The 25851-nt window shown below is 38.9% G+C and overlaps 1 protein-coding gene and 1 non-coding gene across 2 annotated transcripts in view; one reads left to right on the top strand and one right to left on the bottom strand.

Annotated features, from left to right (window-relative positions):
* The window catches only part of BLM (BLM RecQ like helicase), a 96679-nt gene that overhangs the window by 61707 nt on the left and 9121 nt on the right, over positions 1-25851 (bottom strand). The window contains exons 2-5 of the mRNA XM_019011318.4: positions 8548-8649; positions 5970-6670; positions 4098-4254; positions 1090-1217 (exon numbers count right to left, since the gene is read on the bottom strand). Coding sequence (XP_018866863.4) covers positions 1090-1217; positions 4098-4254; positions 5970-6670; positions 8548-8645 — 1084 coding nt within the window. The 5' untranslated portion in view covers positions 8646-8649. The remainder of the gene's footprint in view (positions 1-1089; positions 1218-4097; positions 4255-5969; positions 6671-8547; positions 8650-25851) is intronic.
* LOC115930874 (small nucleolar RNA SNORD18) lies at positions 717-785 on the top strand. Its single transcript, XR_004067466.2, has one exon. It is a non-coding gene; the product is annotated as a small nucleolar RNA SNORD18 (small nucleolar RNA).

Here is a 25851-nt window from a genome sequence, read left to right as displayed (position 1 = left end):
CCAGCACATCAGTTATTTCATGAATATCTCTAAAATAAATTGAGTCCAAAATAAACCACAAAAAAACTGGAGGAAACAAAAACAACACACAGAGAACACTACACACATGACCTGCACATGCATGCAGATGTCGCTAAAAAAGCCCAGCAGCCCTCAGACTCGAATGCACGACAGAGATATTCAGAGAACAAAGAAGAGCTCTCAGAAATTGCCTTGACAGAAATTTAAAAATTCCATAGAAGAGTTAAAGATAAAATCAAGGAAATATCCTAAAAAGTAGAAAATCAAGAGATGAAAAATAGAAAAGATAATTAATGGAAGTCTAACATGCAAATCATAGAAGTTCCAGGAAGAGTGAAAAAGAGAAAAAGAAAGTAAAAAGAAATAATGCCAGAAAAATGTCTACAAGAGGATGTATATTTTCAGACTGAAGGTGCCTCTGAGCAGCAGACACCAAGGGTGGGAAGGGGGACTGTCGTTTATCAGAGTCTTGCACTGCTATCTGATTATTTACACTAGATGTTTAATAAAAAATAAAAAATGAATTAGAAACAAAACAAGCAAACAAGTATTTAGCTTTAAATGAACATCAAGACCCACACCTAGACTCAGAGTATATACAAGGGAGAACCGGAGGATGAAAAGTCAAGAAAGCAATTTCTAGCAAGGAGAGTTAAAAGACCTAATAATATTTAGTCAAGGGGGGGAAAAAAACTCTATTATGATGAGATATGCTCTGTGGTCCGTGTTTCTGAAACACATGATTTTGTGGAAGTTCTCATTTGTAAATAAAAATTTAAAAACCTCCTAGAATTAAAGTTGCAGATCTTGGCTCAGTATGAGAGATGATTTCTAACAAGTAGCATTTTCAAAATAGGGAATGAACGCCCTTGTGAGAGCATGAGTTCATGAGTTGTTCAGGCAAATGCTGGCTAACCAGTGAACAAGGTTATGACATTAGAAGAAAAGAGACTACAAATCTGCCATTTTATAACATACAGCCACAGGTTCAAAACACAATCTTTGTGTTACGTTGTTTTCAAAAGTAAGTAGTTGAAATACATGGTATGTCTAAAATATTGCTTGTACCGTCACAGTCTGTGCTGGTTTCTGGATTCAGCTCCTGCATACTCATTTTCTCAGGTTTTGACAAAAGATCTTTTGATGTGCTAAGAACATCCTCTTTTCTGTCAGAGGTGTCAAGGTCCCTTAACACACTGCAAATAAAAAAAATGTTAAGCCAATCATACTACAGGCTAGACTCAATAAATGTATAATTTTGAAACCCTTAATATTTTTCTACCACTGATCAGACAATATATAACAGAAAAGAGAAGTAGTTTTTTAAATTTCCTCAATTATAAAACTTCTTTAGCTGGTCCTCAAAGTTGTCCCTCCTCTGGCCCCAAGAGCCCTTTTCAACATTATCTCCGATTATGTCCTTTCAGTAACACAAAGCTTCAATCATACTGTACCACTTACATTCTTCATATAAGCCCTGCATTGCCTATTTTGGGGATTTTGCCACTGATCCTCTCAATTTGGAAAACCTGCCATTCCAATCTCTTCGTACCCAAATCACACCTGTTCTTCCAGCCCCAGCCAAAGCATTACTTCTCCAGCAAGTGATTATTAATGTCTCTTTTTTCTGAGATTTCAAAGCACTTTTTCTGGACTTATCTTATTATGCAAATATATGTACATGTGTTTTTGTGTGTCTGCATATATAATTACCTCACCACACAGATTATACAAAAACCTATTAACATATAAACCTGGTCAGTCTGATTACATAGAAAAAATACTTTACAAATAACAAAATAAATTAGTACTGAATGAGTGTTAAAGAGAGGATACTGTGGAAATCCAAAGAAAGGTAACATTTTTTGGAACTTTAGAAGGCTTTGCCAAGGAGATAAGATTTAAGCAAACTGAATGACAAGTATGGGGAAAGTGTCAGACTATGAAAGAAAGATTTTAAAAAGGACATTTCTATTTGCTTGACGTCTGGGAATCAACTGTATTTTCCTAAAGAAGAATTTTGGAATGCAACTTTCTAACTAAATCGAAACAGTGTAACTTTTTAATATTATTTTTTAAACAATAACATCATAATTAAAGAAAATGATATGCTTTCTAGATTGTTGGTTTGACTCATTAAAACCATTGGGTTATTGCAAGGGCATAAGTGGAGATAAAGCTGAAAAAGGTAAATTGTGGCCAGAAGATGGAGAATCTTGAGGGCCAGTTACAGAGGTTTTGGAAAAGAAGAGTCTGAAAAACAGGTCTCTCTTCTCTGTTACATACTGTCTGACCACTTGACTTCTGAAATTCAGAGGTTACAACCAGTATTTTTTAAAACTGAAATAAAATGTAGCATAGAATTTAAGCTGTGCATTGCACAAAAAATATTGTGAAAATTCTATTTCAGTTTTATAATATACACACATATGTATACTAAGTTACAATGGGAAATGTACAAAGAGAGTCTACCTTGGAAATACTTTGTAAAATAAGCTTTTTTAATTGCTAAGACTCTAGGTAAATTTATTTATAGTATGACAATTTGATAAATTATGTAGCCATTAAAAGGAATTAAATATGTAGCAATTGGAAAATGATTTAGAAATAATGCTAAGAGAAATAAAGTAGAATATAAAATTATAATTACATGTTGATTACAACAATGCAGAAATCAAACACACATGTATCAAAACTGAAGATGGATAAAGAAAACAGTCAGAATTGTGGGACTAGTAGTATTCCTTCTCTCTCTCTTTTTAATTTTTTAGAGATGAGGGTCTCGCTATGTTGCCCAGGCTGGAGTGCAATGGTTACTCACAGGCGTAATCACAACATGCTACAGCCTTGAACTCCTGGGCTTAAGGGATCCTCCTGCCTCAGCCTCCTGAGTAGATGGGACTACAGGCCACTACCATGCCACCGCACCCAGCAGCACTCCTTCCTTCTTATTTAGAATCCTTGTTAAAATGATTATATTATTTGTGTAATACACATTTTTAATGAGTAAAGAAAAAAGCCAGGCATTCAACAAGGAATCAGTATGACACCAGGGAAAGCACTACACTGGATCTGAGTCCATCTGTCATTCATTGTATCATCCTGGGCAATTCCTTGCTCCTCCCTGGGCCTCAGCTGTTTCACCTGGTAAATGAGAATGCTGGTTTAGAATTGAGACTCTATATAAACTTTTGCTCAGGTTAGTATATATTATACTCTACCACTCAACTGGTCTGAGAGTGAGACTGGGATAAGGACGAAGGTAACATTGACACTTAGCAATTTAAGCTGTTGATGAGTCGTGTGGAGTATCTATTTTTCTCGTAATACTACCAATTAACAATAATCATGTCACCAATTTGCTAAAATTGAGTGAATAACAAATACAATGGCCAATTCTATCCTGTAGGATTTTTTTAAAAAGTACTAATGTCCTAATTCACTTCCCATATAATGGGTTAGCTTTGTGTCATTTCAGGTCAGGTTTGGGAATATAATATTTTTAGAAATATATTCCTTATGTCAAAATCAACTATATAAGGCCAGGCAAGGTGGCTTATGCCTGTAATCCTAGCACTTTGGGAGGCCAAGGCGGGCAGATTGCCTGAGCTCAGGGGTTCAAGACCAGCCTGGGCAACATGGCAAAACCTCGTCTCTACTGAAAATACAAAAAATTAGCCAGGCATGGTGGTGTGCACCTGTAGTTCCAGCTACCTGGGAGGCTGAGGCACAAGAATCACTTGAACCGGGGAGGTGGAGGCTGCAGTGAGCCGAGATCATACCACTTCACTCCAGCCTGGGTGACAGAGCGAGATTGTCTCAAAAAAAAAAAAAAAAAAAAATCAGCTACCTAAAATTGTTTGAAGTTTCATGTAATTAATCATAATGGGACTTCATCTTTAGAATGCAACCAATTAAATGTATAAACAGGGTTTTTTTTTTGAGGCTTTCACTTGAATGTAAAATAATTGTACAAAGCACAAAATACTTTTATATAGAAATGATATTATAAACTAAATTAAACAATTTAAAGTATCCCAGAAACAAATAATAATGCAATTATTTAGCTAGTTTACCTAAGGCATTTTGAAGAGGAAGAAGAAGCAGAAATAATTTCTTCTGGAGAAGGTGGAACAAAATCCGTATCATAATCATCATCATCAAATTCAATACATGGAACTTTCTCAGTTGAATGTAATTCAGCTTCTTCCAAATTCTTCTTTTCGCTATTATCTACAGTAAAACAGTTGATAAACATAGATTTGTTAACCACTAATGAGACAGAAAGAACAGGGCATGAGCGATTAAGAATGAGTGCTTCTGGCAAGTCACAAACAATCACACCACTTTGTATGGATCCTCTCCCTTTACACGCTAATGCTGGCTCATTTATTCATAAATGATTACTATTGAGTCAACTGGATTAAGTCCAGTGAATGCTCGACTGAGGCCAAAGATTTGCTTAGGGATTTTCATGTCTGTCTCTGGTTAATTATGAAACACGTATTTGCTATCGACGTTTCTAGTTTTTAACTTTTCACTCATATTTAAATAAGGGTAAAGTGCAACAGATAAGTCTGATAATAACACAAACACGGCTGCTTGTACAAATCATCTTTACCACAAAGTTTCCCAGTTATTTAAGTCTCTCTTTTGGACTATGTGGGAAAACACAACCCAAACTGTTGCTGTCTTTTAACAAATTTTCCCTTCAGAAACAGAGGCATCATTGATGAGACTATAGTTTTGCTTATCATCAATCACTTTTCAGTGCTCTCTCACCCTAGAGTAACCTTAATGGGATTCAGGGGTTTAAAAATTTTACTCTCATATTTGCAACTGCTTCATAAGGTGAGTTACTTCCACATGTGGGTAATCTCAGTTACTCAATTTTGGACATTTAATAATTACAAGATCTAGCCAGGAAAAACTTTGAATGTAATTTATAATGCTTTAATAGTGCAATTAGAGCACATTATACATCAATATTAGGTGGCAACAAGCCATAAAGGAATTACAGTAGAAAGGCTTAGTTTCATTTTCCAATTTACCACTAACCACCATTTTAACCTCTATGGATCTTACAGCAGCACCCCCCTTATCCTCAGGAAATATGTGACAAGACCCCGGTGGATGCCTGAAATCTCGGATAGTATCAAACCCTATAAGTACTATGTGTTTTCCTATACATACATACCTATGATAGAGTTTAATTTATTAATTAAGCACAGCAAAAGGTGAACAACTAATGAAATAGCACAATTATAACAATATTCTGCAATAAAAGTTATTTTACTGTGGTCTCCCTTGCTCAAAATATCTTACTCTACTCACCCTTCCTTTGTAAAGATATAAGATGACAAAAAATGCCTATATGATGAGATGAAGAGAGGTGAATGATGTAGGCATTGTGATGTCAATGGAAAATCCCAGAAATAAATTAATTCATAAGTGTTCAGTTTCAAGCTGTTTTGAGTATAGTGTGATAAAATCTTGCCCCGACCTGATCTGTCCACCTGGGTTGCTGTTAATCACTTAGTAGTGGTCTCAGTTATCAGATTGACTGTCGCGGTATCGCAGGGCTTGTGTTTTCTTAATAATGGTCCCAAAGCGCAAGAGAAGTGATGCAATATTTTCAGACCTCAGCCGGCTGCGGGTAACTGAAACCTCAGAGAATGCAAAGCTGTGGACGAGGGGAAACTCCTGTATTTTCTTCATGTATAAAATCACAGAGCTATCCTGGAAATTATATTAGCAGACTAAAACCTTCCATTTCATCAGTACGTCCTGCCTCAAAAATGTGGCCAACAGATTATTCAAAAAGCACCACTAAAGACCCTAACAACCTTAAGGACAAAAGCTCTATATATTCATGACTATTCCCAATGGCTAGCTTTGAATAAAAAAGTACAATGAACATACTAAAATGAAGATAAAATAATTGTTACCTCTTTCGTCTTCCAAATGAGTTTTCAGAGAGTCACTTTCCTGAGCATCTTCATTTATATGCACTTCAGCAATGGGGCCATCATCGATGCAAATCACATCGCTGCTTAACCATTCTGAGTCATCCTTCTGTTCCTCAGTCAAATCTATTTGCTCGCTTTCAGAGGAGGGTGGAGGCAAATCAGTCTTTACTGTGTTTGTTGTATAAAGCTGTGCTTTAAAAAAGTTTCTCTTACCCTTTTTTGATTTCTGAGCAGTGCTTACTCTTACAAAGTGACTTTGGGGTGGTGTAACAAATGATTTTGAAGTCTCAGAAGTATCAAAGTCATCCATATCATCCCAATCATTGATGGTACTTAAAGAATCTGGTGAAGAACTAAATTCTAATTTCTTGAGAGCAGTATCCCGGGATTTCTTTACAGTTGGTGTGTTTTGGGTAGTGCATAAAACTTCCTTCGGAGTCTGCAAGAAATCTGGCAATAATGATTTTGATTCAACTCTCTGTGTTTGCTGTCCTGCTGTAGCATTTTTAAAGAAGTCCTTGACCCTTTGCTGATTTGTGGTGTTGGGTAGAGGTTCACTGAAGGAAAAGTCTTTGGTAACATTAACATCTTTATTTCTTAATACAGGTGTTTTTGCTACTGACACATTAGTTACAGATACATTGTTATCTGAAGATGTTTTCTTTTTAAAAGTGAAACCTCTGAAAAATAATGGAAAAACTAGATTAGATGGATCCATTTTAAGAAACCCCCCAACTCTACAAAACTAATTTTTTAAACTAATTCACACAGGTTACATTAATCGTATCCCAACTGAGCAAAGAATCCATCTCTCTCGATTTTAAATTTATCAGGTAACTTAAATTGTATTCGTTCTCTGATTCTTCCCATTCAGAGGCTAATTATTTGGCTTTGAGAGGTCATTCCCACTACTTTATTTCTCAGGCTAGTAGTCCTTAGTTAATAGCATCTCCAGAGCAGGGCGACAGCATAAATGAAAAAGGGAAGAGGCTGGGTGCAGTGGCTCATGCCTGTAATCCCAGCACTTTGGGAGGCCAAGGCAGGTGGATTGCTTGAGGTCAGGAGTTTGAGACCAGCCTGGCCAACATGGTGAAACCCCATCTCTAATAAAAACACAAAAAACTAGCCAGGCATAGTGGTGTATGCCTGAAGCCCTAGCTAGTCAGAAGGCTGAGGCAGGAGAATAGCTTGAACCCAGGAGGTGGAGGTTACAGTGAGCTGAGACTGTGCCGCCGCACTCCAGCCTGGGTGACAGAGCGAGACTGTCTCAAAAAAAAAAAGAAAAAAGAAAAACGGAAGAGATTCAAATATGGCTACTTTTTGCTACTCTGATAAGAACTTAAAGGGGAAAAAGAGTTAAAAACTGCTAACTCTGTTAAAATCTGCAGGACAAGTAAAAGACGCAGGAATCGTGGCTATCTGCTGGATTTAATGATCTCAAAGTCAGTGGTGACTTCAAAGCCAGGCACCCAGAACAGAGTCTACAACCTGGTAAAAGCATCACTTATAATATAAATTATTATTAGATATCATTAGAAGGAGTCTGGAGTATAGCTTAGAGGAGAGGCAGAACTGGAGAGCTGTAGTTTCCTTATAAACTGTTCTTCGAAAGTATATAAAATTATATTAAAATACTTGGCCAGGCGTGGTGGCTCACGCCTGTAATCCCAGCACTTTGGGAGGCCAAGGCGGGCGGATCACTTGAGGTCAGGAGTTTGAGACCAGCCTGCACAACATGGAGAAATCCTGTCTCTACTAAAAATAAAAAATTAGCCAGGCATGGTGGTGCATGCCTGTAATCCCAGCTACTTGGGAGGCTGAGGCAGAAGAATCACTTGAACCCGGAAGACGGAGGTTGCGGTGAGCCAAGATTGTGCCATGGCACTCCAGCCTGGGCAAGAAGAGCGAAACTCCGTCTCAAAAAAGAAAAAAAAAAAAAGGCTGGGCATGGTGGCTCATGCATGTAATCCCAGCACTTTGGGAGGCCGAGGCAGGTGGATCATGAGGTCAGGAGATCGAGACCATCCTGGCTAACAAGGTGAAACCGTCTCTACTAAAAAATACAAAAAAAAATGAGCCAGGCATGGTGGCAGGTGCCTGTAGTCCCAGCTACTCGGGAGGCTGAGGCAGGAGAATGGCGTGAACCCAGGAGGCGGAGTTTGCAGTGAGCCGAGATCGCGCCACTGCACTCCAGCCTGTGCAACAGAGCGAGACTCCGTCTCAAAAGAAAAAACAAAACAAAACAAAACAAACAAAAAAACCCCCCAAAACTTAAAAAACACTTATTTGCCCAAATTTACAGGATCAATTATTCATTTAGTCAACAAATCTTTATTGAGCAAATATTATGTGCCAGGAACCATGCAAAGATGAGACACAATCTCACCTGGTGCTGCTAAAACATACTCTACCATTAATTGGCAAAGTGGGAAAATCAATGAATCTCTCAGCTTCATTTCCTCATCTGTACAATGAGGGAGTTTAAAGAGAAGATATCTCATGTGTACAATGTGGTAAGTTAGTGCCTATGTGACAGCAAACCAGTCAAAACACTTACGAAAATTTTGGTTTTGAAAGACTTAATTTATTATTAAGTGTTCTGGCTGAGTGACGTTCCAGTTGCTCCTGTAGATTATTTTGAGGAACAGCAGCCATAATCCTAAAAAGTGAGGGAAAAAGAAATCAGTGGAGTTAGGTACTTTGCATTAATCACAATGTTTTTTGAGGGGAGGAAGGACTTGATTCAAACAGGCATTGTTCCAACTGTGCCCAGAGTAATAGGACTTTTTTTTTTTTTTTTGGTCAATAGACTGTTTTGACATTTACAACTAGTGACACTGGAAATATATAATCTTCAACTAACTGAAGGCTCGCTTGAATAACAAAATAACCAGGGTCCCCTCTCTTCCTCCACAATGCTAAAATAAGTACAAAAGACATTAGGGAGGGGATTATTAGGAAAGGGCTTTTAGAAAAATGGGACCTGGCCTAGAAGGATAAATGGAAGCTGGAAGGGAGCGAGGTGGGAGGAAATGATCAAAGCACACGGAAAGCCCAAAGAACAAATGAATAACTGAATTCTGCACAAGGGCAGAACTGGGGAAAGGAGGAACACCACCACCAATGAGAGCAAAGGTTTACCAGCAAGATACTATGCTTCATAATCATCTAGTTTCAACCTGAAAGAATACGTTTACCAAGCACATTTATATCTCTGTGTAACAAGCTGTGGTAACGCTGAGCTATAGCCCAGGATAACAAACTGCTTAAACCACCTTCAAATTACTGGCGCTAAAGGAAGATCCTAGCTGTAACCCATGCATAGTTAAAAAAATCCTCACTTTAGCTGATAGTTATAACCCCATAAACCCTTTTCCCCACCTTTACTAGACATCTACTTTTATTTTATAGCATATATCTTAGGAGGCAGGGTTAACACTAGACGATATTTCTAGAAATATGAAGTTTCACATAAGCCGTGTTCCACTCATTAACCCATATCTATCAACCATCTTGACTTTAGATAACAGTGAAAAGCAGAATTTAGAAGAAACTAAGTTACACCCAATTGAGAAATCTTCATGTTTATAAGCATGATCATAATACAGCTTTTGTCCCACTTTCTCCAGAAGGAATTATTTCTGCTTCTTTTCCCTCTTTAACATGCTTTAGGTAATATAGCTAGTTATTTAATAAACATTGAATAATTCACATTGGCATGTGAATTATATCTTAATTATTACCCCCAAAAAAGTAGATGGAAGGAATGAATCCCTACATACCTATCACCCAGATTCAACAATTATCAACTCATCCAATATTGTTTCAGTTATACATACACCCTGAGGTCCTTACTCCACCATTTTGGAAGTCCACCTCCAAAATGGTGACATTTAGATTCTGTTATTACTTCTTTCACTCATTAGCAGGAATACTTTTTGTTTGTTTGTTTTCTTTCTGAGACAGGGTCTTGATCTGTTGCCCAGGCTGGAGTACACTGGCTCAATCACAGCTCACTGCAGCCTCGACCTCTTGGGCTCAAGTGATCCTCCCACCTCAGCTTCCTGAGTTATCTGGGACTACAGGTGTACACTATCACAACCCAGCTAATTTTTAAATGTTTGGTAAAGACAGGGTCTCACCATGTTGACTAGGCTGGTCTCGAACTCCCGAGCTCAAGTCATTCTCCCACCTCAGCCTGTCAAAGCGCTAGGATTACAGGTGTGAGCCATGCATAGCCAGCTGTAAGACTTTTATCGTAAGTTTCAAAATAATGATGCAGTACACTAAAAGCCCATACTTCACTACTACACAGTATATTCACGTGGCTGGCAGCAGTGCCTCATGCCCATAGACCCAGCACTTTAGGAGGCTGAGGTGAGCGGATCGCTTGAGCCCAGGAGTTTGAGACCAGGCTGGGCAACATGGCAAAACCCTGTCTCTAAAGAACTATAAAAAAATTAGCCTGGCATGGTGGTGCGGGCCTGTGGTCCCTGCTACTCAGGAGGCTGAGGTGGGAGGATTGCTTGAGCCTAGGAGGCAGATACTGCAGTGAGCTGAGATTGTGCCACTGCACTCCAGCCTGGGCAACAGAGCAAGACCCTGTTTCAAAAAACAACAAAAAAGAAGTCTACACTTGTATCCCTTACATACATTAATAATAAATAATAAAAAATGATATTCATTCTTTCACCACCTTCAAACAGTGATGAATTTTTTTTCAGTATCATTATGAACTCATGGATTAAACATATTAGGTGTGTTTCAATCCAATACAGTGATCATCCTTATTGATTCTCAAATTGATTCATGTTTGGCCAGTGGGAGTCTTTTCAGGCGGGCTCTTCAGTCCTTATGACTTAACCTTATGAGTCACTGAGAGCTTCTTTCCTCTCAAAAGATGTTCCAGGCTTACCTTGTGCATTTTTTTGCACCAGATTTGGAATCGGCCATTTTGTCAAGCATCCCTAATTCTTGTTTTCTTTTTCTTTTTTGAGACAGGGTCTCACTTTGTTGCCCAGGCTGGAGTGCAGTGGTGACTCACTGCAGCCTCCGCCTCCCCAGCTCAAGTGTTCCTCCCACCTCACCCTCCCACACAGCTGGACCACAGGTGCACACCACCATGCCCCACTAATTTTTTTGTATTTTTGGTAGAGATGGGGTTTCACCATGTTGCCCAGGCTGGCCTCGAACTCTTGTGCTCAAGGGATCCTCCTGCCTCTGCCTCCCAAAGTGCTGGGATTGCAGGTGTGAGCCACCGCGCCCAGCCTCCCTGATTCTTTTTAATGGAGAATATTTTAAGACCTTAATCTCTGCATTTCCTAGGGCACCTCACCATTTGGAATCCAGTTTAAAAGTATTGATCTTGGCTGGGCACGGTCGCTCACGCCTGTAATCCCAGCACTTTGGGAGGCCGAGGTGGGCGGATCATGAGGTCAAGAGATCAAGACCAACCTGGCCAAAATGGTGAAACCCTGTCTCTACTAAAAATACAAAATTAGCTGGGCATGGTGGCATGTGCCTGTAATCCCAGTTACTTGGGAAGCTGAGGCAGGATAATTGCTTGAGCCCGGGAGGCAGAGGTTGCAGTGAACCGAGATTGTGCCACTGCACTCCAGCCCGGTGACAGAGCTAGACTCTGTCTCAAAAAATAAACAAATAAATAAAAAATAAAAGCTTTGATCTTTTGTTGAGGCGTCCCCTCTTCAAGGTCCTGTACAATGTGGGAGTCTTTCCCACATGAATAAATATGAAGTGATAAAGAGTGAAGTCAGACTATTGCCCTCTCAGAATTTCAACGTCAACAAAGTAGACTACTGACAAGGAGGCAGAGGTACACTGAACTTCAGTCTTATGACACTAAGCAGAACAAAGTGGTCTATGGCATCATTACTTACCCTTTTCCCACATTCCTTCCATAACTTACTTATTTTTGGATCAAAACTAGCCATGATATTTTAATAAGAGATTTCCTACACTACTCCACAGCATGGTTTTATATGTCTACTTAGCCATCCCAGGAGTACAATTGTTTGATTAACTATTTTATAACCGTAGTGATTACACTATGGATTCACAGCTAGCATGCAGTCAACCTTAACTCCAGGGGACCTCTTCCTGCTTTTAAAAGCACTGCTCTTTGGTTATTCCTCACAAGGTAGCACCCTCCAGCCAGAATCATTCTGAAGTATGGTAATGAGTACATAATTTTCTTACTCAAAATCCTCAGTGGGAATGCTTTTAGGAAGTTGGTGAGTACTAAGAACCATAAGGGTGTCTCTTCTGTACATACTCCATCAAAATATCGATACAATTGTTGGACACAAAAAGAAAATTGTTCACCAACATGCCTGTAGTCTCAGCTACTCAGGAGGCTGAGGCAGGAGGATTGCATAAGCCCAGGAGTTCAGGGCTGTAGTGCACTATGATCACACCTGTAAACAGCCACTGCACTATAGCCTGGGCAACACTGTGAGACCCCATCTCTTAAAAAAATTGTTCATCCACAATAACAAAGACCAGTGATAAAGGAGAAAAATTAACTGAAAACAAATAAATTGAGGCTAGTGAAGTTTCACAATATTAAAAAAAGGAACAATTTCTGGGTGCAATGAGCACCCAGAAACTAAAAAAATAAACCTATGAATTAGAATGACCACAAGAATCACAAGTTCAATCTGGAAAATGATTAAAATTTTCTCCTACATATATGAAAGAAGTTATCATGCCATTACAAAAGAATATAAATAAGCAGGCCAGGAGCGGTGGCTCACGCCTATAATCCCAGCACTTTGGGAGGCTGAGGCGGGGGGATGGCTTGAGCCCAGGAGTTTGAGACTAGCCTGGGCAACATAGGGAGATCCCATCTTTAGCCAGGCATGGTGGCACACACCTACAGTCCCAGCTACTCAGGGAGGCTGAGGCGGGAGGATCCCTTGAGCCCAGGAGTTCGAGGCTGCAGTGAACAATTCTGTGCCACTGCTCCAGCCGGGGTGACAGTGAGACCCTGTGTTTTTTTAAAAAAAAAAAAGTCACAGGAAACGTAAGCTTCAAGCATTACCTTTAAAACTGGCTATTAAGAATTTTTCAAATAGGCTGGGCACGGCGGCTCACACTTGTAATACTAGCACTTTGGGAAGCCAAAGCGGGAGGATCGCTTGAGCCCAGGAGTTGGAGAGCAGCCTGGGCAACAAAGTAAGACCTGTCTCTACAAAAAAACACAAAAATTAGCTGACTGAGGTGGCACGTGCCTGTAGTCCCAGTTACTCAGGAGGCTGAGGTGGGAAGGATCATTTGAGCCCAGGAGGTTGAGGTTTCAGTGAGCCGTGATCACCCCACTGCACTCCAGCCTGGGCAACAGAGACCCTGTCTCAAAAATAAAAAAAGAATAAAAGTAAACACAATAAACCTTTAAAAAAAAAAAAGAGAGAGAGAGAGACATGGGATGGAGAAAAACATAGTGGAAAAAAAGAGTGCCTTTTCTTTGAAATAAGTGACACTAAAGTTACTGGTTGGGGATCTATCAAAATTAAGACTAGGTCAAACCTTACTTTTTATTCATTTTGTTGTCAAAGATGGCTATTTCAGTCTATCAAGGGATAGACTGCCAAAAAGACTACTCCAAGACATTCAGTGCCAAGTAACATTTAGATGTTTCTGTTTCCAGTCTTCTGCTAAAAGTGGAGATTTTAGGGGGTGGTTCCTGAATCTGTAAGCCTCACTCAGTGACTGTTCAAAGGGGAGGAGTTACTTTCCCTGGGGCAAAGGTGGTGAGCCTAACTAAGAACAATCAAAAAATCTACTTTTTGTATTTTTTTAAGTTGAGGTATTTATGAACCTCAGCTTTACCTTAACTGGGGCACTGGGGCAAGCAACTTTCTGTTCTCTGATAAAATTAAACATCAAACACAATTTCTAGACAAAGAGAGATTTTTGACAGAATTTTATGTCATATGTTCTCTTCGTTCATGGTTTCTTAAACTTCTTGATTCATATATATAGAATCATACAGTATGTGTTATCAATGCATTTTTGAAAAGGCATCTAATAAAACTCAAACCATGTCTAACAAACACATTAAAACACAAAATTACAAGTGTTTAAAATCTAGAACAAACAAATACCATATATTTTACACTAGGGGTGAATCCATTAAAAACAACAGCAAAAACAATATTGTTCTCTCATTTTCACTCCTATATTGGATGCTCTTGCCAATGCAAAAATATTCGAAAAAGGAAATACCAGAAGAGATGAGATTATCATTATATGTAGACAACTTGATAATATACCAACACAATCCAAAGAAAATCAGTCATAACAATAGATAATTAGAACTTCAGAAAAGTGGTTAAAGATAAATAGAGCTATAAATGTAGGATAAATGTAGGGTAAAATCTCAGACCCTTCATAGTTTTTGACTTAATAGATGCACACACAGAGAGATAGAGAAAACAGATGGAAAATATGAGAAGTTAGGAGACATGGAAGACAGAGTAGAAAGTCTAACATAAATCTAGCCAGAGTTCCAGAAAGAAGAGAAAATAGGGAAGAATTAATATTTGAAAAGATAACAGCTGGGACTTTTCCAGGACTAATTAAAGACACTAACCTTCAGATTTGAGAAAGCCAAAAAATTCCAAGCAGAGATAAAAAGAAATCCACACCCAAATATATCAGTGTACCATATGGACAAAAAATTGATTTCTCTTTAGCAAAAACAAAAATCAAAAGACAGTGGAATGATATCTTCGATGTGCTGATAGAAAGTAACCCAGAATTCTTTTCCCAGAAAAAATATCTTTCACAAATCAAGGGCAGTGAATTGTACACTAGGTTTTTAAAGGTGAATTTCATGGTATATGAATTATATCTCAAGAAAGCTGTTATTTTTAAAAAGTAGCTATAATAAAAGCAACAGATAAGTGTTGGCAACAATGTGGGGAAATCAGAACCCTCATACACTGTTGGTAGGATTCTAAAATGGCACAGCCACTTTGGAAAACAGTCAAGCAGTACCTCAAAAAACGAAACATAGTCACCACATGTTCTAGTCCATTTTCATACTGTTATGAAGAAATACCTGAGAGTGGGTAATTTATAAAGAAAAAGAGGTTTAATGGACTCAGTTCCACATGGCTGGGGAGGCCTCACAATCATGGCAGAAGGCAAAGGAGGGGCAAAGGCACATCTTATATGGTGGCAGGCAAGAAAGTGTGTGCAGGGGAACTGCCTTTTCTAAAACCATCAGCTCTCGTGAGACTTATTCACTCTCACAAGAACAGCATGGGAAAAACCCATGATTCAATTACCTCCCACGAGGTCCCTCCCATGACACATGGGGATTATGGGAGCCACAGTTCAAGATGAGATTTGAATGGGGACACAGGCAAACCATATCACCATGTAACCCAGCAATTTCACTCCTAGCTATATATGTGAAAGAGTGAAAAATGGGTACTCAAAATAAATACTTGTACACAAATGTTCACAGCAGCATTATTCACAATAGCCAAATTCAGAAACCACTCAAATGTCCATCAAGTGATGAATGGATAAATAAAATGTGTATATCCATTCAACAAAATGTTATTTGGCCATACAAAAAAATATAGTACTGATAAATGCTACAATAATGATGAGCCTTGAAACCATTATGTTAAGTGAAAGAATCCAGCCACAAAAGATGAAATAGTGTATGATTCCATTTATATGAAATGTATAAGAATAGGCATATCCATGGATACAGTGTAGATTAGTGATTGCCTAGGGTTGGGAAAGATGAGAGGATTTGGGGATGATGGCAAGGGGTATGCAAATTTCTCTGTGGGCTGATGAAAATGTTCCAGAATTGATTGCGGTGATGGTTGCATAACCGTGAATATACTCAAAGCCATTGGATTGTACAGTTTAATGGGTGAATTTTATATGTGTAATGTATTTCAATATACCTGTCATTCAGGCCAGACACAGTAGCTCATGCCTGTAATCCCAGCCCTTTGGAAGGCTGAGGTGGGGGGATCGCTTGAGCCCAGGAGTTGGAGACCAGCCTGGGCAATATGGTGAAACCCCGTCTCTACAAAAAATACAAAAGATTAGCCAGGAATGATGGTGCATGCCTGTTGTCCCAGCTACTTGGGAAGCTGAGGTGGGAGGACTGCTCAACCAGGAAGTCGAGGCTGCAGTGAGCTGTGATTGCACCACTGCACTCTAACCTGGGCAACAGAGCAAGACCCTGTCTCAAAAAAAGAAACAAATAATAATTTAAAAACAATACAGCTGTTATTTAAAAAGCCACAAGAAATAGAGATACTTCCAGATTATCAAAAAAACAATAGTTTGTCATCAGCAGACTCATACAGTATGGGAATCATACTGTATTCACACTGTAAGTGGAATCATACAGTATTTGCCTTTTCGGGACTGGCTTATTTCACTCAGCACAGTGTTCTCAAGCTTTATCTATGTTGTGAGACATCTGTCAGAATTTCCTGTGTGCAGAGCTCGCTGCAGCCTCAATCTCCTGAGCTCTAATGATCCTCCCACCTCTGCCTCCGGAGTAGCTGGGATTACAGGTGTGAGTCACCATGCCAGGCTCCTTCCTTTATTATTATTAACATTTTTTGAGATGGAGTCTTGCTCTGTTGCCCAGGCTGGGGTGCAGTGGCGCAATCTCGGCTCACTGCAACCTCTGCCTCCCGGGTTCAAGTGATTCTCCTGCCCGAGCCTCCTGAGTAGCTGGGATTACAGGTGCCTGCCATCAAGCCCAGCTAATTTTTCTGTTTTGTATTTTTAGTAGAGACGGGGTTTCGCCATGTTGGCCAGGCTGGTCTTGAACCTGTGACCTTGTGATCTGCCTGTCTCAGCCTCCCAAAGTGCTGGGATTACAAGTGTGAGCCACCGCGCCTGGCCGCTCCTTCCTTTTTAAGGCTGAATAATATCTAACTGTAGATACATACCACATTTGCTTATCCATTCAAGGAAATTAGGGTTGCTTCCACCTTTTGGCTATTGTGAATAATGCTGTTACGAACATGGGTGTACAAATGTCTTTTTGAGAATTGCTGAATCATATGGTAATTTATTTTTAATTTTTAAGGAACCACCACACTGTTCTCCATAGTGGTTGCACCATTTCACATTGCTATAAATAATGCACAGGGCTTCCCATTTTTCCACATCCTAATTTCTCCACATCCTCAGCAACACTTGTTATTTTCTGGTTGTTTTGTTTTGTTTTATAACAGGCATTCTAACAGGTGTGAGGTCTTATCTCCTGGTTTTGATTTGCCTTTCTCTATGATTAGTGATAATAGGCATCTTTTCATTTGCTTATTGGCCATCTGTATATCTTCTTTGGTGAAGTGTCTATTCGAGTCCTTTCTCTATTTTCTAAATGGGTTGTTTGTTGAGCTGTATGAGTTTTTGTTTTGTTTTGTTTTTTGAAACAGGGTTTCACTCTGTCACCCAGGCTGGAGTGCAACAGCTCACGGCTGCCTCGACCTCCCGGGCTCAAGTGGTCCTCCCACCTCAGCCTACGGAGTAGCTGGGACCACAGCAAAGTACCATCACACCTGGCAGATTTTTAAATTTTTTGTAGAGCCAGGGTTTCACCATGTTGCCTAGGCTGGTCTCCAACTCCTAGGCTCAAGAAATTCTCCTGTCCCGGCAGCCTCCCAAAGTGCTGAGGAGTTCTTTATATATTCTGGGTATTAACCCTTTATCAAATATATCATTAATTGGAAGAGCTTGAGGAAAATTGGACTTAATTCTTCTTTAAATATTGGTTAGAAATGACCAGTGAGGCCATCTGGCCCTGAGCTTTTCTTTGTTGGGTGATACCTGATTACTAACTCAATCTCCTTACTAGTTATAGGTCTGTTCAGATTTTCTGTTTCTTCATGATTCTGTCTTGGTGGTTATGTGTTTTGAGGAATTTATCCATTTCATTTATGTTACCAAATTTGTTGGCATACATTTGCTCACAATATTCTCTTATAAATCTTTTTACTTCTGTAAATCAGTTATAATGTCCCCTTGTTCACTTCTGATTTTAGTAATTTGTCTTATTTTTTCTTAGTCCATCTGGCTAAAGTTTTATCAATTTTTTTTATCATTTCAAAGAATCAATTCTGTTTTGTCAATTTCTCTACTGCTTTTCTAGTCTACTGCTTTTCTAGTTTTGTTTATCTCTGCCCTAATATTTATTATTTCCTTGTTTCTGTAGCTTTGGGTTTGGTTTGTTCTTTTTACTGTTCCTTTAAGTGTGAAGTTAAATTGTTGATTTCAGATCTTTCTTTTTTAATGTAAACATTTGTAGCTATAAATTTCCTTTCTAGTACTGCTTTCACTGTATTCCATGAGTTTTGGCATGTTGTGTTTTCGTTTTCATTGTCTCAAGATATACTCTAATGTCTCTTGTTTTCTTCTTTAATCCATTGGTTCCTCTGTCCTTTAAAGTGTTCCCATCAGGCACTTTCTTATTACCTGGCACAACATTCATGGTCTTCGTTTACTTTTCCTGCTTCAGCCATAGAATCACCATTTCCCCAAACAGCCTTCATTTATTTTAATGAGGAAAAATCTTTAAAATCTAAGACCTGGCCATTAGATATGATCTGCTACTTGCATATCATTGCTCCTAGGCCCTTTTAGTAGACAGATCTAGGAAATATAAACACTTCTATCTATTTCTGTATCTGCATCTATACATCCATTGATCTATCCATCTATCTTAAAATTCATAGAAAAAAACCATCATATATTTATTCATTTATTCAATCTGAAACTACAGGAAGTAATTTCAAATTGCTACACTCCTGTCACTAAAAAAAAAACCTACTCAGAAGAGTTCAAAATTCAGTTGCATTTCTTTCTTTAGATTAAGGGTAAATAATTAAAGTACTATATTCAAAAGTTAGTTGATTGGTCAGTCCCACCTCACCTTCAGGGTGATTACATTCATCATTTGAAATAGGTTAGTTTGTGTTTGTACTGTTCTTGTGGATTTGATTTTTGAATATATAAAACATTTACATAGTTCTAAAAGTTAAAACTACATAAAAGACTGTTTTTCCCCACAGAGAAGTGTTCTTCCCTCTCCATCCTTTGCCATCTACTTCCTGTGGGTTATCAATTTCAATAATTTCTGATTTATCTTTCCTGTTTTTCTTTTTGCAAAATAAGCAGACATTAGAGTCTCATATTTTCCCTTCTTTCTTACATAAAAAATAGCACACTGTATGTACGCTTTCCATTCATATGTTAGAAATCACTCTATACCCGTTTGCAAAGATTTTCCTCATTCTTCTTTACAGCTGTACAGTACTCCATTGTGTAGATATTTATCAACAAATTTCCTGTATGGACATTTAAGGTATTCTCTGATATTTTACAATTACAAATAATGCTGCAACAAATAACTTTGTGCATTCATATTTCCCTACTGTTGAAAACGTAAGGCCGGGCACGGTGGCTCACACCTGTCATCCCAGCAATTTGGGAGGCAGAGACAGGATTGCTTGACTCCAGGAGTTCAAGACCAGCCTGGGCAACATGGTGAGATTCCGTCTCTATAAAAAAATTTTTTTAAATTAGTGAGGCGTGGTGGCATGCACTTGTGGTCCCAGCTACTCCAGAGGCCAAGGTGGGATCAATTGAGCCTGGGAGTTTGAGCTGCAGTGAGCCAAGATCACACTACTGCACTTCAGCCTGGGCAACAAGCAAGACCCTGTCTCAAAAAAAAAAAGGAAAGAAAGAAAAGAAAATGCATCTTTAGGGAATATTTCTACAAGTGGAATGGCTGGGTCAAAGGGCAAATGTATGTGTAGCCTGCTGGATTGCCAACTTCTCCCTCAAAGGAGGTTTTACAAGTTTGCATTCCTCACAGCCTCACCAATGGGGCTTCTTGTGAAGCTTCCTAATTAGTGCAGAGCTGATAGGTGAGAAATGGTATTTCAGTGCAGCTTTAAATTTACACTTCCTGTTTAGGTGAAATTGAATATTTTCTTCACATATTTAAGGATGGTTTTTGAATCTTTTTTAAAAATTGTATCTGCTCATGTATTCTGCCTTTTTAACCAAATTTTAGTATTTTTTTCTCTCAATTTAGACTAGGGATAGTAGGTCTTTAAAATGTATTTTGCAGATTTTTTTCCTGGTTTCTCATCTATCTTTTAAATTTGCTTATGGTGTTTTTCATTTTTGTAATCAAGAATTTGCTTTTCAATGTAGCCAATTCTTCCCCCTCTTTTATTGCCCTTCTCCACATCCAGGTTACAGAAAACTCATCTATGTATTCTCCTAGTAGGTAATTTTTAAAAAATTAGATTTCTGGTTCATTTGGAGTTTATTCCTGTGTCTGATATAAAGTATAGATATAATTTTGTTTTTTCAAGTGGCTAACAAGTTGTCCCAGCACTATTTATTAAAGAGTCCATCTCTGCCCTAATAATTTCAGAACTACGTTTATCATACACTAAATTTCTTCATGTGTTTAGGAGACTAATTATTGACTTTCCATTCTATACCATTGGTCTATACCACAATATTTTCACGATAGAAGCTTTGCAACATGTTACAATATCTGGAAGTCTACTTTCTCTTTGAAGCTCTTCTGTTTTCCTATTCTTCTATGTTTATTTTTCTATATGAACTTTAGAATCAACTTGTCTAGTGCCAGAAAAAAACTCTGTTGATATTTATATTGAGATTGCATTAAATTTATATATTAACTTAGGTATATATATTAACTTAGGGGTATATATATATTAACTTAGGCACTTTTATGATGTTGTTGTCCTGTCCTAGAACAAAAGATTTCATTTGTTTAAGGCTATTTTTGTTATTCAGAAGTGTTTTAAAGATTTCCTCACCTAGGTTTTACATGTTTTTAAATTCCTAAATATTTTCTCTTTTTCTTGTTGCTGTAAATGGGATTTTACCCTTCATTATATATTCAAACTTGTTGTGTATATGAAGACTACTGATTTTTGCATATTCTTATAAAATTCCTTTTCTGTTTAGTTAGTTTCATTATTGATTTTCTGCAGTATTCCAGACACACTACCATATCACCTGCAAGTAGGGACAATATTACTTTTTATTTTCCAAATCTTGTGCCTCTAATTGATTTATCTAACTGCATTGGCTAAGCCCCCAGTACAATGTTAAATACAAGTGGAGTTGGTGAGTATCTCTATCTTTTTCTCAATCTTAGTAAAAATGCCTCTAGTATTTTCCTATTAGATAAAATACAGGATTTAGGAATAAAGTCTCTCTCTCGCTCTGCGTGTGTGTGTGTGTGTGTGTGTGCGCGCGCGCACGTGTGCGTGTATGTGTGTGTGAGAGACAGAGACAGAGAGAGAGAGAGAGAATACCATCATTAAGAAGTATTGATTGGCCAGGCATGGTGGCTCACATCTGTAATCCCAGCATTTTGGGAGGCCGAGGTGGGCAGATCACCTGAGGTCAGGAGTTTGAGACCAGCCTGGCCAAGATGGTGAAACCTCATCTCTACTAAAAATACAAAAATTAGCCAGGTGTGGTGGTGGGCGCCTGTAATCCCAGCGACTTGGGAGGCTGAGGCAGGAGAATGGCTTGAACCTGGGAAGTGGAGGTTGCAGTGAGCTGAGGTCACGCTACTGTACTTCAGCCTGGGCGACAGGGTGAGACTCTGTCTCAAAAAAAAAAAAAAAAAGAAGTATTGATTATAATATAATTTCTTAAGAGTTTTTACTATATATTGGTGTTGAATCTTGTCAAAGGCTTTTTCAGCATATATAAAAGTAAATATATGACTGTTCTCCTTAGGTTAATTAATATGGTGAATTACATTGATGATTCTAATGTTAAACCATCTTTGCATTCCTGGTATACATCTTAGTGATGAGCTAATATTTTTGTAATAGAGTGCTGGATTCTGTTCTGTTTGGTAGTATTTTATTTAGAACTTTTACATAATTTTTATACATAATATTCATCTGTAATTTTCTTTGTGCTACCTTTAATTTTTATGTTATTTGTTTTATACTTGCTTCATAAAAACCGATATAAAATAATTATGCTGTGTAAAAGAAGTGAGATACAAAAGAATACATACTCTATTATTACATTTATTAAAAGTCCTAGAACATGCTAATTATTCTACAGTGACAGAAACCAGATAAGTGGTTGACCGGCAAGAAGACAGCAAGAAGGCAGAATTAAGGGGGATGAGGAAACTTTTGAGAGTGATGGATATGTTCATTAACTGAATTATGGTGATGATATGTGTATGTCAAAACTGAACAAATTGTATACTTTAAATATGTGCAGTCTATATCAATAAAGCTACTTTAAAAAAGAGGGTCTAAGAACTAAAAAGTGTTTTAAGATGTTTTACTTTATTTCACTTTAGCCCTTCAACAACTGGAGACAGACAACTAAATCAGCATTTACAATACCAAGCCATTTAGAAAATAAAGAATTTGGAAGTTTTCCTTCTTTTGTACGTTCTAAAACAATTTATTTAGCATTAGCTACTTGGGAGGCTGAGACAGGAGAATCACTTGAACCGGGAGGCGGAAGTTGCAGTGGGCCAAGATTGCGCCACTGCACTCCAGCCTGGGTGGCAGAGCAAGACTCCATCTCAAAAATAAACAACAAAAAAAAACACAACTCTTATCAAACAGGAATAGAAAGGAACTTCTATAACCTGACAGAGAGAATACAGTAAGGTGAAATTTAGGAAACTTTTCTTTTTAGATCAGGAACAATTCCAGAATGCCCACTATCAACACTTTTATCTGATATATACTGGAAGTCCAAGCCAGAGCAGCAGAGCATGAACAATAAATAAAAGGCGTGTTAACTGGAGAGATGTAAAATCATTAATATTCACAAAGGCTATAACTTTGTGTGTGGAACATCTAAAAGAATCTTCAGATTAAATTATTAAAATTCTTGGCTGGATGCAGTGGCTCAAGCCTGTAATCCCAGCACTTTGGGAGGTCGAGGTGGGTGGATCATGAGGTCAGGAGTTCGAGATCAGCCTGGCCAACATAGTGAAACCCCGTCTCTACTAAAAATAAAAAATAAGAAAAAAATTAGGTGGTCATGGTGGCGCATACCTGTAGTCCCAGCTACTTGGGAGGTTGAGGCAGGAGAATCGCTTGAACCCGGGAGGCGGAGGTTGCAGTGAGCCGAGATCACGCCACTGCACTCCAGCCTGGGCAATAGAGCGAGACTTCGTCTCAGAAAAAAAAAACAAAACAAAAAACAAAAAAAAACTTAAGAGAATGCAGGAGGCAAAATAATGCGACCACCACCACTATCCCCATCTCCCATACCCATCCAAAGATGTCTATATCCTGATCCTTGGATGTTGTGAATATGCTTGGTTACATGACAAAGGTGAATTACTGTCATACGGAATTAAGACTGCTAATAAGCTGACCTTAAAATAGGAAGATTATCCTGGACTAACCAGATGGACCCAATGCAATCACAAGTGTCTTTTTAAGTGGAAGAGGAAATAAGATGACAGACCAGAAAGATGGCAACTTCAGGAGGACTCAAAGTTGCTGGCTTTGATAATGGAGGAGGAAAGCCAAGAGTCAAGGAATACGAATAGTCTCTAAAAGCTGAAAAGGGGAAGGAAATGGATTCTGCCCTTGAGCCTCAGCCTGCCAACACCTTGACTTTAGCCCAATGAAACCCATTCAGACTTCTGAACTACAGAACTATAAGATAATAAATCTATGTTGTTGTTGTTTTTATTTATTTTATTTATTTATTTTGAAACTGAGTTTCTCTCGTTGCCCAGGCTGGAGTACAGTGGCGCGATCTCCGCAAACTGCAACCTCCATCTCCTGGGCTCAAGCAATTCTCCAACCTCAGCCTCCTGAGTAGCTGGGATTACAAGTGCGTACCACCATGCCTGGCTAATTTTTGTATTTTTAGTAGAGATGGAGTTTCGCCATGTTGGCCAGGCTAGTCTCAAACTCCTGACCTCAGGTGACCTGCCCGCCTCGGCCTCTCAAAGTGCTGGGATTACAGGTGTGAGCTACCGTGTGTTGTTATTTTTAAACAGAGACAGGGACTCACTGTGTTGCCCAGGCTGGTCTCGAATTTCTGGGCTCCCGCGATACTCCCACCTTGGCCTCCCAAACTGCTGAGATTACAGGCATGAGCCAATGTTCCCGGCCTCTATGTTGTTTTAAGCCACTAAGTTTATGGTAATTTATTACAGCAGCTATAGAAAACTAAGACAGTGTGTTTAGGAAGACTGCTGGAGACAAGGTCAATATACAAAAATAAATTGTTTTTCTATATCATCAATAAACGAAAAATAAAATGTCAGAAAACTTATTTACGATGACATCAAAAATTTAAATACCCGGCCGGGTGCAGTGGCTCATGCCTGTAATCTCAGCACTTAGGGAGGCCAAGGTGGGTGGATCATTTGAGGTCAGGAGTTCGAGACCAGCCTGGCCAACATGGTGAAACCCCATCTCTACTAAATATACAAAAATTAGCTGAGCGTGGTGGCAGTAGTGGCACGTGCCTATAATCCCAGCTACCCGGGAGGCTGAGGCAGGAAAATCGCTTGAGCCTGGAAGGCGGCGGTTGCGGTGAGCTGAGATCACGCCACTGCACTTCAGTCTGGGCGACAGAGTGAGACCCTGTCTCAAAAAAATTTAAAGAAAATAATATATACCTAAAAATACATCTAACAAATTATGTCCTTGATATCTATTCAGAAAATTGGGCCGGGCACAGTGGCTCATGCCTATAATCCCAGCACTTTGGGAGGCCAAGGTGGGCGGATCACTTGAGCCCAGGAGTTTGAGAGCAGCCTGGGCAACACAGCAAAACCCTGTCTCTACAAAAATGCAAATATTTGTTGGTCATGGTGGCATGTGCCTATGGTCCCAGCTACTTAGGAGGCTGAGGTGGGAGGATCACCTGAGCCCAGGAGGTTGAGGCTGCAGTAAGCTGTGATTGCACCACTTGCTCTAGCCTGGGTGACAGAGCAAGACCCTGTCTCAAAAAAAGAAAAAAAAATTGAAAGTCGTTAAGAGAAGTCACGGAGGGAGGAAACAATCATATGAACCATATTCACATTGGAAGACGATATTGAGATGCTAATTCTCCCCAAATTCATCTATAACTTGATGCATTTCTAATCAAAATTCCAGCTTTTTTTTTTTCTGGAGGAACTTAATAGCTAAGTTCAATATTTTGCTAGAAGAACTCATGGGACGCAGTGTACAGTTGTACTCACAGCTAACATTTATTATATCATCAACACTTTAAGGATACACAACCAGATCAGCAAGGGAAAAAAAAACACATCAGGTAGTGTCTGTAGGAATTCATGTGCAGGCTTCCAATGCTCTCTAACCCCTGAGAAAGTGCATGCTCTCTCAGTGAAAATGCAGCTATGAGTGTGCAATGTTTCTGCCCAAAAGAAGCTGGTTAGAGACTCTGAATCTAGGGGTTTTATTGAGGGCTGGTCACTTAGGCACCTTCCTCCCACCAAAATTTCAGACTCTCAGAAGGAAAACAGGTATTAGTGCCCACTGTAGCCACAGTGGGCAAAACAACCTGATCAGTGTAGGAAAGGTTTCAAAAGCCAAGTTCTCAGACACAGCCAGGGACCAATTTTGCAAGCAGGCTTTTCTGAAGGTAACAGTTTCAGGCCTACTATATTAGCTCATTCATGTACAAGTTATATCTATGAAATATACAATAATTCACAATAAAAGATGTTAAAAAAAATAGTGCAAATCAAAACCACAATTAGGGCCAGGCACAGTGGCTCATGCCTTGAATCCTAGCACTTTAGGAGGCTGAGGCGGGAGGATTGCTTGAGGCTAGG

Source organism: Gorilla gorilla, chromosome 16 (genome assembly GCF_029281585.2).
Source record: "Gorilla gorilla gorilla isolate KB3781 chromosome 16, NHGRI_mGorGor1-v2.1_pri, whole genome shotgun sequence".
Classification (NCBI taxonomy): Eukaryota; Metazoa; Chordata; class Mammalia; order Primates; family Hominidae; genus Gorilla; species Gorilla gorilla.
The sequence above is the reverse complement of the archived record's forward strand: the minus strand, read 5'-3'. Positions and strand labels throughout refer to the sequence as shown.